At 45.5% G+C, this 12,203-nt stretch overlaps 1 protein-coding gene across 6 annotated transcripts in view; it reads right to left on the reverse strand.

The window, feature by feature from the left end:
- LOC102994539 (zinc finger protein 606) overlaps positions 1 to 12,203 on the reverse strand; it is a 79,457-nt gene that overhangs the window by 22,309 nt on the left and 44,945 nt on the right. For all 6 annotated transcript variants that reach the window (XR_008615427.1, XR_008615426.1, XR_008615424.1 and 3 more), the window contains exons 5-7: positions 11,778 to 11,834; positions 2,737 to 2,863; positions 2,410 to 2,508 (exon numbers count right to left, since the gene is read on the reverse strand). Coding sequence is in view for 1 of the 6 variants with exons in the window: in XM_055078840.1 (XP_054934815.1) it covers positions 2,410 to 2,508; positions 2,737 to 2,863; positions 11,778 to 11,834 (283 nt within the window). In the remaining 5 variants the exon portion in view is untranslated. The remainder of the gene's footprint in view (positions 1 to 2,409; positions 2,509 to 2,736; positions 2,864 to 11,777; positions 11,835 to 12,203) is intronic.

Below are 12,203 nucleotides of genomic sequence, written 5' to 3' on the forward strand. Positions count from 1 at the left end.
TTCTCTCACCAACTTGAGCTGGAATTTTATGAGAGTGCCTACCTGAGGGTGATGTTGGTGGAAGCTGAATGACACAGCTGACATTTCAGAGGAAGAAAATCTCAGAAGTCAGACAAGAGATTACTTCTTAGAGAGGAAAGAGCAGGCAGTCAGGATGACTTCCCCATTTCCAGTTTAGCGGACTCACAGAAGGTTGGCATCAGGGATATAGATCAGGAAGACGGGAAAACAATCTAGAAGGGAGAGCCGAGATTCCTGGTTCTATCAAGATCAAGGAGACAGTTGAGATGATTTCCAAGAAGGCAGAAGTGTAAGGATGGAGGTGGTGGAACCACAGGGCTCAGGACAGTTACTTAGAATGGTCAGCACTGACCATTAAAGCTACTGGAATTCATGACTCCTTGGTGGAAGGTTTCAGATCCAGATAGGGGGCAACTGGTAAGACTCCACAAAAGTCCACTTTGTGAGATGGGAAGATGTCCAACTTCAGGATTCAAGAGGGGTCCATGGTACATCGTTAAATTAAAAACAACAAGATACAGAACGATGTGTATTGTATTCTACCTTTGGAAAGGTGAAAAGTAACTACATATGCCTATATGCTTATAGTTGCATAAAGAAACTCAGGAAACAAACAATAGAAATTATCGCAAGTAATTAACCTCGGTAAGACGTCAGTGAAATTTCACCACTCCATAAAAGCAACCATAAAACTGGCAAAACCTGACAGAATAAGTTTCTTCAGAATTCTCTAAATTAACCAAAGCCTTGCAGCAACCCAGGGAGTTTATTCAAGGAAAACTGAGTTTCAATAATAATGGTGAGTTTTGTGGCATTTTAACTTACCCTAATCCCATCTGACTCCTCAACTCAGCAGTAGCCTTGGAAAATAACAGCTCACATTTCTGGTGATAGAAGGAACAGAACAAAGCTAGAGCTTTTTCAAAGCCTCATTCCCAAAGAACAGTCATTATCTGACCTGTTTGGTGGTTCCCAGGAAGACCCCACTTGATAGGCTTGTGGGAACTTGCATAGCGCTAAAAACTTCTAGGAAGTAGGTATTTGTCAAACATTTAATGGCAATGTTTTAAAGCGTTACTGTCTGAGGTGAAGGAAAACAGATGGGGTACACAGTACACAAACCAGAAAATGAAAGGAAAACCTGAGGAGTGAGATGTCCATAGATTTGAAAAGTTCTAACATATTCCTGGGAATCTAGAAGGCCCACGCATACACACTGTAATTAAACTTTCAAAAGCCAAAGCCAAAGAGAGAATCCTGAAAGCAACAAGAGAGAAGCAAGTCATCACATACATGGGATCCTCAACAAGATAAACAGCTTATTTCTCTTCAGAAACCACGGAGGCCAGAGAGAAAAAAAAAATATGTCAACCATGAATTCTATACCTGGCAAAACTATCATTCAAAAATGGAGAAATCAAGACATTCTCCAATAAACAAAAGCTAAGAGTTTGCTGCTAGTAAACCTGCCCTACAAGAAATGCTAAAAGGAGTTCTTTAGGTTGAAACGGAAAGACACTAACTCGAAATACTGACCACCAGTAAATGTAACTACATAGGTAAATACAAGAAGACCATACAAATGCATTTTTTGTTTGTTTCCTATCTGATTTAAAAGACAACTACATAAAGCAATAATTATAAATAAATTATAAATGTTATGAATCTATGTTGAGACATGTACAGATGTAATTTGTGACAATAATAGCACAAAAGAGGGAGGACAGAGCTATACAGAAGCAAAGTTTTTATATACTATCAATATTAAACTGATAGTCACGCAAACTAAATTGTTATAAATTAAGATATTAATTATAATTCCCAGGGCAACCACTAACAAAATAACCCCAAAATTTATAGTAAAAGGAAAGTGGTTACCTGTGTGTGCCTCTGTGTGTCTGTCTGTGTGCCTCTCTGGAGAATAATAATAATGTGGATAAGAGGAGAGAGTATAAATGAGATTTTTTTCAGTTACACATTTTATATAGCTTTGAGTTTTTTGAATCATGTAAATACATTATCTATATTAAAAAAACATTTTTTGTTGTTTTTTTGAAAGAAGAGTCAGTGTCTACAGGCCACAAGTTTGGCAATAAAAAATTAAAAAGCAGGTAAATGAATGAGAAGTCTTCTTAGACAAAGGGACAAAGCAGAGAACATGAGAGGCGAGGAGGGAAACTGTAGCATACAAAAACTGTTACCGCGTTAAAAAGGTGGGCATCTTTGCTCTGAATCAACAGCAGAAAAAAGTCAATATAAGGGATAAAGCTCCTTGGAAGGAACTGTGACCGTCTCTGAGGAAGTGAACTCCTCACGGCCTCAGCCCACTTCTCAAACAAGGAGGGCTTGGAGGAAGGTTCCTCGCTCCCACCTGGGGTCTGCTCTCACCTGGACAAGTGCCTTGAGGAGGATATGCCTGCTCCACTGACCACGGCTCTTCTCCTTGCTCCAACAGGGAGATGACCTCGGGCTTGGCGATCTGATTCCCTACATGTGGAGGAAAAACACAGACTTGTAGAGCCATGTAACCCTCCCTTGCCTATTTCTCATGAAAGACTTCACTTCATGCTTTATGAGCAATAGGGATTTCGTCCTTGAACCTCAGGGCTCAAGATCATATCAGCCCTTCTAAGGCCTCGTAAGCTTGTAAACAGAGAGTAGCACAGGGGATCACAAGGGGGACAGCATCGTTTACTTGGGCAGTCCCCGCCTTACCCACAGAGAGCAGATGCCCATAGGTCTCCAGCATCACATCACGGTACAGGGTCCTCTGAACAGGGTCCAGCTGCCCCCATTCCTCTTGGGTGAAGTCCACAGCCACATCTTTGAAGGTCACTGGTTCCTAAAAGAACACACATGTTCCTCCTCAGCCCAGAGCCACCCCGCTCCACTGTTTTCTGGGCCTGGAGTGAGGCTGACAGCCCTGGGGAGGAGAAAGTACATAGAGGAATTGTCCTGGATGCGTTCAGTATTCTCACTGACATGGGTCAGGTCTCACTGGGAGCCACCCAGGGCCCTGCATTTGGGATGTACTCTTAGGGAGTTAGATATCTGGGCCCACAATAACCACAATAAAGACGAGCAGGTCTCTCCTAAGATCTTGCCCAATTCTAGTTAACACTGGCTAGTATGGACAGGACTCCCATCTGGGCAATTCCTCCTGCTTCTCTGGAACTGCAGTCACTTAATACGACCGAGACCAGGACCAGGGTGGATGCAGACTCTGAGCCCTGGTCACAGACCAGAGAACCTGGGGCTCAAGTCTGCTCCACGTGTGGATCTAGGACCTGGAAGGGTGACCACCTTCCTGGCCACAGCAGAGACACTTCTACTCCCAGATTGTCTCTGACCCAAGGACTGGAGGTAGGGGTGAGACAGGATTGAGCAGAGCAGCCCAAGCCAAAGAGAATCACTTACAGTTGCTGTCAAAGCACTTTGAGTTTGAAAAAGTTCAAATTGATGTTTTTAGGAAAAAGAGAACCAGGAATACCCACTAGAAAGCTAAAGGGAAGTCTGATTTTTGCAATGAATGCATCCCTTACAGTCCTTTGAAGCCATCAACGTGAGCCTCAGGTATCTGGGCACTTCCAGGGTGGGGCAGGGGACTGGAGAGCAAGCTGTGCTTCATGGGAGGTGAGCGAGCAACAAACCCCACAGCCCCTGCTCCTTCCTAGGGCCCCCTCTTGGCCTGTCTGTGCACTATGGTCCTCCCCTCCATGTCAGTGCAGAATCATCCCCAGGACAAACACCCACTGAATGGATACACGTGCAGTGCGCTTCCACTCCAAGCATCCTTCCACTTCCTCACAGCCTGCTAATCACTTCTCTTTCACCCGCATGCGGCCTTCCTTTCTGTCCTGCAAGTCATCTCCGATCAGGGTCAGCCCTCATGCTGGTCTTCAGTGTAGACTTTACTCTGCTGGTCTGAACTGCTCCTCCTCCACCTTCACATGACTGGCTTGAAACACAGAACTGCTTCTGCTCCAGTGATTCTCTAACTCCAAAAAGCATTTACAACTGCTAATCACAACATCCTTAAGTGAAACCCTCCTTAACCTTGGACTCCTCAATTCCAATTTTTTGATTTTCCTCTTACAGACATGCCCAGGCCTGTTTCCTTACTGGCTGCTGCTTCTACATTTTGGGGGTAAGCTTTTTTAACTTAAATGTAACACTCGGGTAGAGAAGTGCACAAAACCTAAGTGTGCACCATACATAAACTCAACGCACTTTCAGAGTGATCACACTTGGGAGACCAGCTGGGAGGCCGGGCTTCCTGCCCAGGGTGCTCCTGGTGTGCCCGTCTCACGCTCCCTAATCTCCCTGAAGGGTGGCACCTACTTACATGGCTTCAAAGTTCAACAGTTAACAAGGTCCAAACCCACACCGTGGCAGCTGTCAAGCTGGTGGACTGAGCCACAGGTTCACCTCCCACCCTTCCCAAGACCTCAACAGATCCCCATACACATACTTAAAAAGGAACCAAACCACCACATCTAATTGACACAGAAGGAATGAAATCACTAGAGATTCTGCAACCCCTAATAAAATAGTGGACATTGGCAATGATCATCGATTATTGCTAAACCACAGGTGAGAGGCAGAAAGGGAAATGTCCGATGGAGGGGTCAGGCTGACAATACCTGCACCCACTAATCCATCACATCACCTGGAAATGGGCCAACCAGACAACCTGTGCTCACTGATGCAGGACAGTAAGAAGGACCCAGCACCACCTATCAAGTACTCTTGCCCAAAATACAAAGCCTGCATCTGCCCTAGCCTCTAGCTCAACTACTAGTCTATGGGAGACAGTGGGATAGAGGAACTCATCCAAGGACATCACAAGGGCAAAATCAGGCAACCCAACAAGACAGGTGACCTGGTTTCTTCAGTATATGAAGCACATGCAACGTGTGGTCCTTGCTTGGATCCTGATCTGAATAAACCAACTGCAAAAGACACTTTGGGGACAAGTGGGAAAAAGTGAATACGGGTTTGGTATTAGGTAATAGTAAGGAATTACTGTTGTTAATTTTGTTGGGTGTGATAAAGGTATTGTGTTTACTTTCTACAAGGTATGTATGTCAGATACATACAGAGAAGTGTGAAATGATACAGTATCTGTGCTTCACTATAAAATACTCGTTTTTTTTTTTTTTTTAAAGGTTGTCCGAATAAAGAAAAAGGCAGAAAGCTGGAAGGTGACATTTGCTAAGGCTGCTGAATGTGGGTGTCTGTCGTCAGCTGAATAATGGCACTGCCAAAGAGGTCCACGTCCTAATGACTGTTACCTTAATATGACAAAAGATGTCATAGTTACAGAGATGTGATTACGTTAAGGATGTTGAGATGGGAAGACTATCTTGGATTATCCAATGGGCTCAATGAAATCACAAGGGTCCTTTCAAGTGAAAGAGGTAGGAGGGTCTGCGTCAGAGAAAAGGAGACAATGCAAGCAGAGGTCGGAGTGATGCACACTGAAGATGGAGGAAGGGGCCATGAGCCAAGAAATGGCAGGTAGCCTCTAGAAGCAAAGGAAAGCAAGGAAGCAGCCTCTCCCCTGAGCTTCCAGAAGGAACACAACCCTGTAGACCCATTCTAGACTTCAGACTCCAGAACAAGAGAATAAATTCATGTTGTTCTAAGCCATTAAGTTTGTGGTAATCTGTTATAGCGGCAACAGGAAACTCGTAGGGTTTTTAAATCCCCTAAAGTTTTTTTTAAGAAAGTAAACCACGTAACGGGCCAGCGAAGAGGCCGTCGGCAGGTGGTGTTCTACACATTCCCGCAAGATGGGGAGCAGATGAGTGTGGCTGACCAAGGAAAGAGAGCAAAGGAGACCCCAGGCCTGCACGTTAGAAGGGGCTGCAGGGGAAGCAGGACCCCAGGAGAGGCTCTGAGCTCTGAGCTTAAATGCCACTGAAGTCAGGAGAATCAGGCTGCAAGGTCTATACTCAGGACCTCTACATTCAGGACAACTTTGCCAGTTGCCCCACATCCCTGCCAGCCACTTTGCCTTGTGGGCAAAACTCCCTGGACCCTCCTCATACTCAAGAGTGTGGGAGGTTCTCAGGCTGCCTGGATGAGTGACTACCCTGGAGTTGAGACCCCTTCAGCCCAACACAGGGAGAGGGGAGGGGTCTGTGGCCTAACAGCCAGCTGTGCACCCAGGAAACCAGAAGCAGAACCGACCTGGTGATCCTGGCCCACCGAGGCACATGGAGATTAGAGTGAGACTTGTCAGGGGAGGGAGGGAGAGAGGGAGAGAGACAGATAGAGACAGAGACCTAGAGGCAGGTCAATCAGGAACCAGACCTGCTCAGGTGCACAAAGCAGATCTGTCAGACACAGCCTCACAGCTCTTCTCTGGTAAACAAAGACAGACCAGGGGGCCCCTGCACACATGAGGAACATCTGCACAGGTGGAAAGACTGAACTTAGCAGCTAAGAGGACAGAGAATCCAGGCAGCAGTCACATCCAACTTCCAATGACCTATATACTTCTAATTCCCAGATTGGAAAGATTCGGTATAAAATAGGACAGGATAATACAAGAGGCTCAGAGAATATGAAGAAGAGATAAAAAACACAGCAGTCAGGGGGCCATCTAACAGACGACCTCAGAAAAATAATATAAAGGAAAACAGGAGGGAATTTTTAAAAAACACAGGACTTCTTTAAAAAAGACACAAAACACTAGCCATAAACAAAGACAGATATATTTGACAAAAATATACCAAAAAACATTTCACTGATAAAAGACACCATAGAGACAAGCTACAGATTTGGAGAAGATAATCCATGTGCAGCAAAGACTCAGGATCCAGAAAGCATGAAATGCCTATATATTAATGTGAGAGTCTACAGAAATTTAGGGATGGGAGACACACATAGAAAGAAGAAAATACAGATGGCCAATAACTCATTTAAAGATATTCAACCTCACTAGCAATCAAGGACATGCAAATTAAAATAATGCAATATACTTTTGTGGTCTTGAGGTAAACAAAAATTAAAAGACCCGATATTAATATTGTCAAGTGGCAGCAAAGATGCAGGGAAACAGGCACCTTCTCTAAGTGGGGAGACTAAGAAGGAGCTTTGCTCTTTCAGAGCCACGTGGCAGCACTGGTCACACTGAAAACACAAACACCCTAAAACTCAGCAAAGTGCTGCCTCCAGGGTATGCCTAGATAAACTTAGATGTGCGCACAAAGTAAAACTATAAGAACTTCCACAGGGCTTTGTTTGGAATAGGAAAAATGGTGGAAGGAGGAAGGACTTATAAGCCTATTCTCAGAAGAGATGAATAGAGTGTGCTTCTCTGATGTGGCAAAAGGAATGTACTTGACCTTCATCTACCACATGGATGGACCTCAAAATTGACCTTGAAAGGTGTAGAAAAGTTACATGTAGAAAAAGCATTGTTAAAAAAAACATATTACCTACACATGAGTAGAAAAATGGATTAACTGTGCACGTATCTTAAGTGGTTGTTCTCAGGAAGGGTGGGAAAAGAACGTGATTGGGGACTAAAAGGAACGAAAAGCAAATATGGCAAAACATTAATGATGATTAATTTGGAGTGGGGCCCTGTTTAATCACTTTTTACACTTTTCTGCAGTTATGGAATTTGTCAAAATAAAAATTTAAATAAAAAATATTTTCAGAGTTGAGAGATGTCATCAAAACTGGAAGGGCCCATGGACTGCCAATCAGGAAGAAAAAAGACCCCCAGTGGAATATGCCCCAATGTCAGGGCCCACAACTCGTGGAGGCTTTAGGGATGCAAAGAAAACGCAAAACTGAGGCTGGTGATGAAACAGAAGAGACAGGAGAAGATAGGCACCTAGTCTCACCAGCTGTGGAGACAAGAGGTGGGGCTGGGAGACGAAAGTCTCACTGTTACCTAATGCTTAGGAGCAAGGAAGCAGGACAGAGAAGGGCCCCACCCCCTAGGTAGGAGTGAGCCCTTCCATTTCACAGGTAACCCTTACCTGAACTCCTACTTTCCAAATATCATCTGCCAGGATGACTTGCAAAGATGTTTCACCCAAATTCTTGTAAACATTTTTGGACATGTTGCTTTGTACACAAGTATAATCGTTTATCTAGACATTCTAAGGCACTTTATGAAATCTGACACACCAGCCTCACGTTTAAACTACAGGAGGGTTTAAGGGAGGATGTAGGGGGTGCTGAGCTGGGTCTTAGCTGTTTGCCTGACAGCTAAGGATCTCATCTGATTGCTCCTGCATTACCTGAATTCTCTTGACAACTGGCCCCTTCATGGAACCTGGGGAAGTTCAGATATACTCTCTGGCATCTTCAGAATTTCATTATTTATTAATATTTTAGGGCAAACTCTTTGCAGAGAAGGAAAATATAACTAAACTGTGCTCATCCTTGAGACAACCAAAGATGGAGGCAGACTATTCCATTAACTGGTGTTTTATGTGAATGTTTACTGTGCAGAAATCTTTGGTGGATTGTTATTGTGGGGGTTTGAGAGTTTCCATATTTGGGGGGGCTGGCTGGGGTTTCTATATGGGCTGGGATATTATTATTATTTTCCCTATTCATCAAAACAATGGGCTCCCACTAGCTGAAACTTCACTAACCAACATGTTTGTAAGATCGGACTATTCAGATAACAAGGGATGACAGCATTTGATATTTTCACCAGGTGCATGCTTTATTTCAATAAATATTTAATTTGGAGGGAACAATAGAGGGATAAGGGGCTCTTGTGTTCCCAAGACCTCACTTAATACAAAACTCACACATTCAAGTCTTGAGTTTCCCATAGGGAAAGATCCAAAGTGGGTGTGGGGAGGGGCCAGGAGTACATGCTCACAAATCACAACTCTTCAGACATTAGAGGGTGGTGTTATTTTAATTCTCCATTTTATTTTCTCGGCATTAACTCTAATAACTCTCAGAAACCCTCACATAAATTGACAGCAGAGTTCAGCACAGTGGTTATTAGAACTTCTTCACAGCACTTCACTACAGCTAACTTCTGTTCCCAAGCAACTGATCAGGGCCCATCTTTCAGCCTAGTCTAGCTTCACTATCGATTGTCTGCAAATGACCGCACGTTGTAAGAGCAGCGAACACCAGTCACCCAAGCTGTGATGCCCTCATTACGTGGCTCAGACCTGAGACGGCAGTGCTGTGACGTGGGGACAGCATACTCACGACGTGCTTCACCAGTCAGCCTTGAAACCGTGGGAGGTTTCCTTAATTTTTTTTTAACTTGGCGGGAGGCGTAAAGCTAAGCAGAGATGTTATTAACATTTTTATATCACAGTATCTCACATTTGCTTGATTCATTATTTTAACTTAGAAACGAAAAACCTAAATATAGTAATGAAACTATTTTTGTCTTTCACAGCAGAGAATCATTAGAGTACATGTAAATTTGAAGAACTAGGATAAAAATCTCTCATTTAGAAAAAACCCTAAGAAACTGAAACAGTAAGTTAAAAACGGCTACTTCCAAGTCATGAAAAGAAATAAAATACTGATAAACGATATGACATACAGGACCCTTGAAAATATGCTAAGTGACAGAAGCCAGACACAAAAGGCCATACATTATATGATTCCCTTTACATGAAATGCCCACAATGCGCAAATACAGAGAAAGTAGATTAGTGGTTGCCAGGAGCTGCGAGTTGGGAAAACAGGGAGTAATTACTAATGGGTATAGGGTTTCTTTCTGGAATGATGAAAATGTTCTAGAATTAGATACTGGTGATGGTTGCAGAGTTCTGTGAATATACTAAAACCCACTGAACTACACACTTTAAAAAATTGAACTTTATGGTACATGAATATATTAATAAAGCTTTTATTAAAAAAGGCAGCCATTTTTTTAAGTGGCTGCCTCAAGTAAGGGGGCTGAGCAAGATGGGAGGAGGGAGATGACACCTGTCCAACACCATGAACTGTGCTGCCCTATTTCTCTCAGGAGCCACCCTTGTGCTCTTACAGTCACAAAGTCCTCCTGCTTCAACTCCTTTATACCTCAGATCTTGCTTCCAGGTGCCGGTTAGACTGAAACCTGATACGCCAGCCTGCTTCCCACAGCCCCCCTTCTTTCCACTCCCCTGCCAGGGGCAACTTTCCAGCCACATTCTACACCCTGGTTCCTCCTGCTCCCAACACTTCTGAGGCTTCTCATTATCACCAGGATGGAGACCCAGCTCTGTGGCGGGCATTCAGGATGCAGCTGGGTTTGTCCTCGCCTCTTTGGCCTAAAATCTAATACGGTCAGCCTTCACCCAGATGCTGGTCATGCAGTGTGTCCCCATGGTGCTACAGGAGGCCAGGTTCCTGCTCACCAGGCTATGCCCACCCGGCTGATGTGCCCCCTTAACCCCTTGGCTCAGGGGTGTTCTATCTCCCAGGCAGCCTCCTCTCCACAGCAAAAGGACCCCAGGTGCTCTGTGCCCCATGGCCTCTATGAAGACTCTCCCAAGGCATCAGTTGTGCTCAGCTCCTCCAGGGTTCAGGGCCTCCCTAAGCACCTCTGGCTTGTGTTCTGAACCACATGTGCAGCACTAGGCAGATGGTGAGGTCTCAGTAGTTGACTGAACCACCCTGGAAAGTGGCATGGGAGCTCCTCAGGACGGGGGCTAATACTTCACCTTGTTCTCCTCCCAGCTCAGCAGACATCATCAATCTGAGTCAGGTACTGAATATATGAGGGAAGGTGGGAGGGGAAAAAGAGGAGGGGGCTGCTAGCCAAAAGGGGGTTGCCTCTTATCTACCAAACAGCCCACAGCACAGCTGGGGCTCGGGACTCTGAACAGGCTGGTTGACAATGAGGCTGCAAGTCATGGAAAACAGAATTTTCCCGACCTGTGCTCAGGAATCAATAAACTTCTAGCTGATTCCTTCTCTACCCAAACCCTAGCTGTGGTCAACTGAGGAAGTACATCAACTGGGATGGCCGGGAACACCCTGAACACCTTAGGGAACAGGGCAACCCTTCAAGAAAAAGCAGAAGCCCCATCTCACCTGGGCCTGGGCTGTTGGAAGCCTGGGGGCCCTCCTCCTCTCCTCAGGGGTCTTCTCCACGCACCAGGTAGAGTCCTGAGGACACAGAGCTGGGGGAGGAAAGTGAAGTCACAGAGACAGTTCTCTCTGCCAGAAGTGTGCCCACATGAGTTCCACCTCCTGACGCTGTCCTTCCCCTTTGGGCAAGGGAAAAACCCTACCTCCTCATGTTACAGATGAAAGCAGCGGGACCGAGAAGTTAAAGAATGCGCCTAAACACATGAACCATCCCCCCTTGCTCTGAGGCACTGTCTTAGACAAAGTGTCTCTTCCCCGACCTTCCAGGCCTGAGCCCTAAGTGGCCACACATTCATTCTCATGCATCTTGTCCTGAAGATATCATCACACTGTATCCCCCAGTGGGGTGTTCTGGTCCCTCCCTGTTCCAGCTCTGCCCAGAGACAGAGCTGGACCAGACCCCACACCCTTGGCCCCCTCCTCCCCAGCTCTAATTCCCTGGCAATGGCAGTTTACTGCTGGGAGAGACCACAACATGTTAACCAATGTGGCTGATGGGGACACAAGTTGTTTTTTTTGTTTTTTGGGGTTTTTTTTTGCCACACCATGAGGCATGTTGGACCATAGTTCCCCGACCAGGCATGGAACCCGTATCCCCAGCAATGGAAGCGTGGAGTCTTAACTGCTGGACCACCAGGGAAGTCCGGGGACAAAAGTTCTTGACTCACCCCAGGAGGCCCACGGGTCAACAGCCGCCATCCCCCAGGACTGGTCCGTAAGGATACCTGCATCAGAGGATCCGGTTAGGACAAGGAAAGGAGAGAACTGTGACACCAATCCTAGTGACTAAAGGCTACAAATGGAAAAGGAGAACTGTCTCACTAATGCGCAAAACAAAATTCCGTAAGTAGGGTCCAAGGACGTGTGAAACAAACCCAACATAAGCTAGATTTATAGCATTAATGCACAGGTGGGTCACTTTCAAGAATTTTATTGATGTGATACAGCAACAGAACCATTAAGAACAGAACTCCTGGGGCTTCCCTGGTGGCGCGGTGGTTGCGCGTCCGCCTGCCGATGCAGGGGAACCGGGTTCGCGCCCCGGTCTGGGAGGATCCCACATGCCGCGGAGCGGCTGGGCCCGTGGGCCATGG

The sequence above is a fragment of the Physeter macrocephalus genome, chromosome 17 (assembly GCF_002837175.3).
Source record: "Physeter macrocephalus isolate SW-GA chromosome 17, ASM283717v5, whole genome shotgun sequence".
In the NCBI taxonomy this organism is placed as follows: domain Eukaryota; kingdom Metazoa; phylum Chordata; class Mammalia; order Artiodactyla; family Physeteridae; genus Physeter; species Physeter macrocephalus.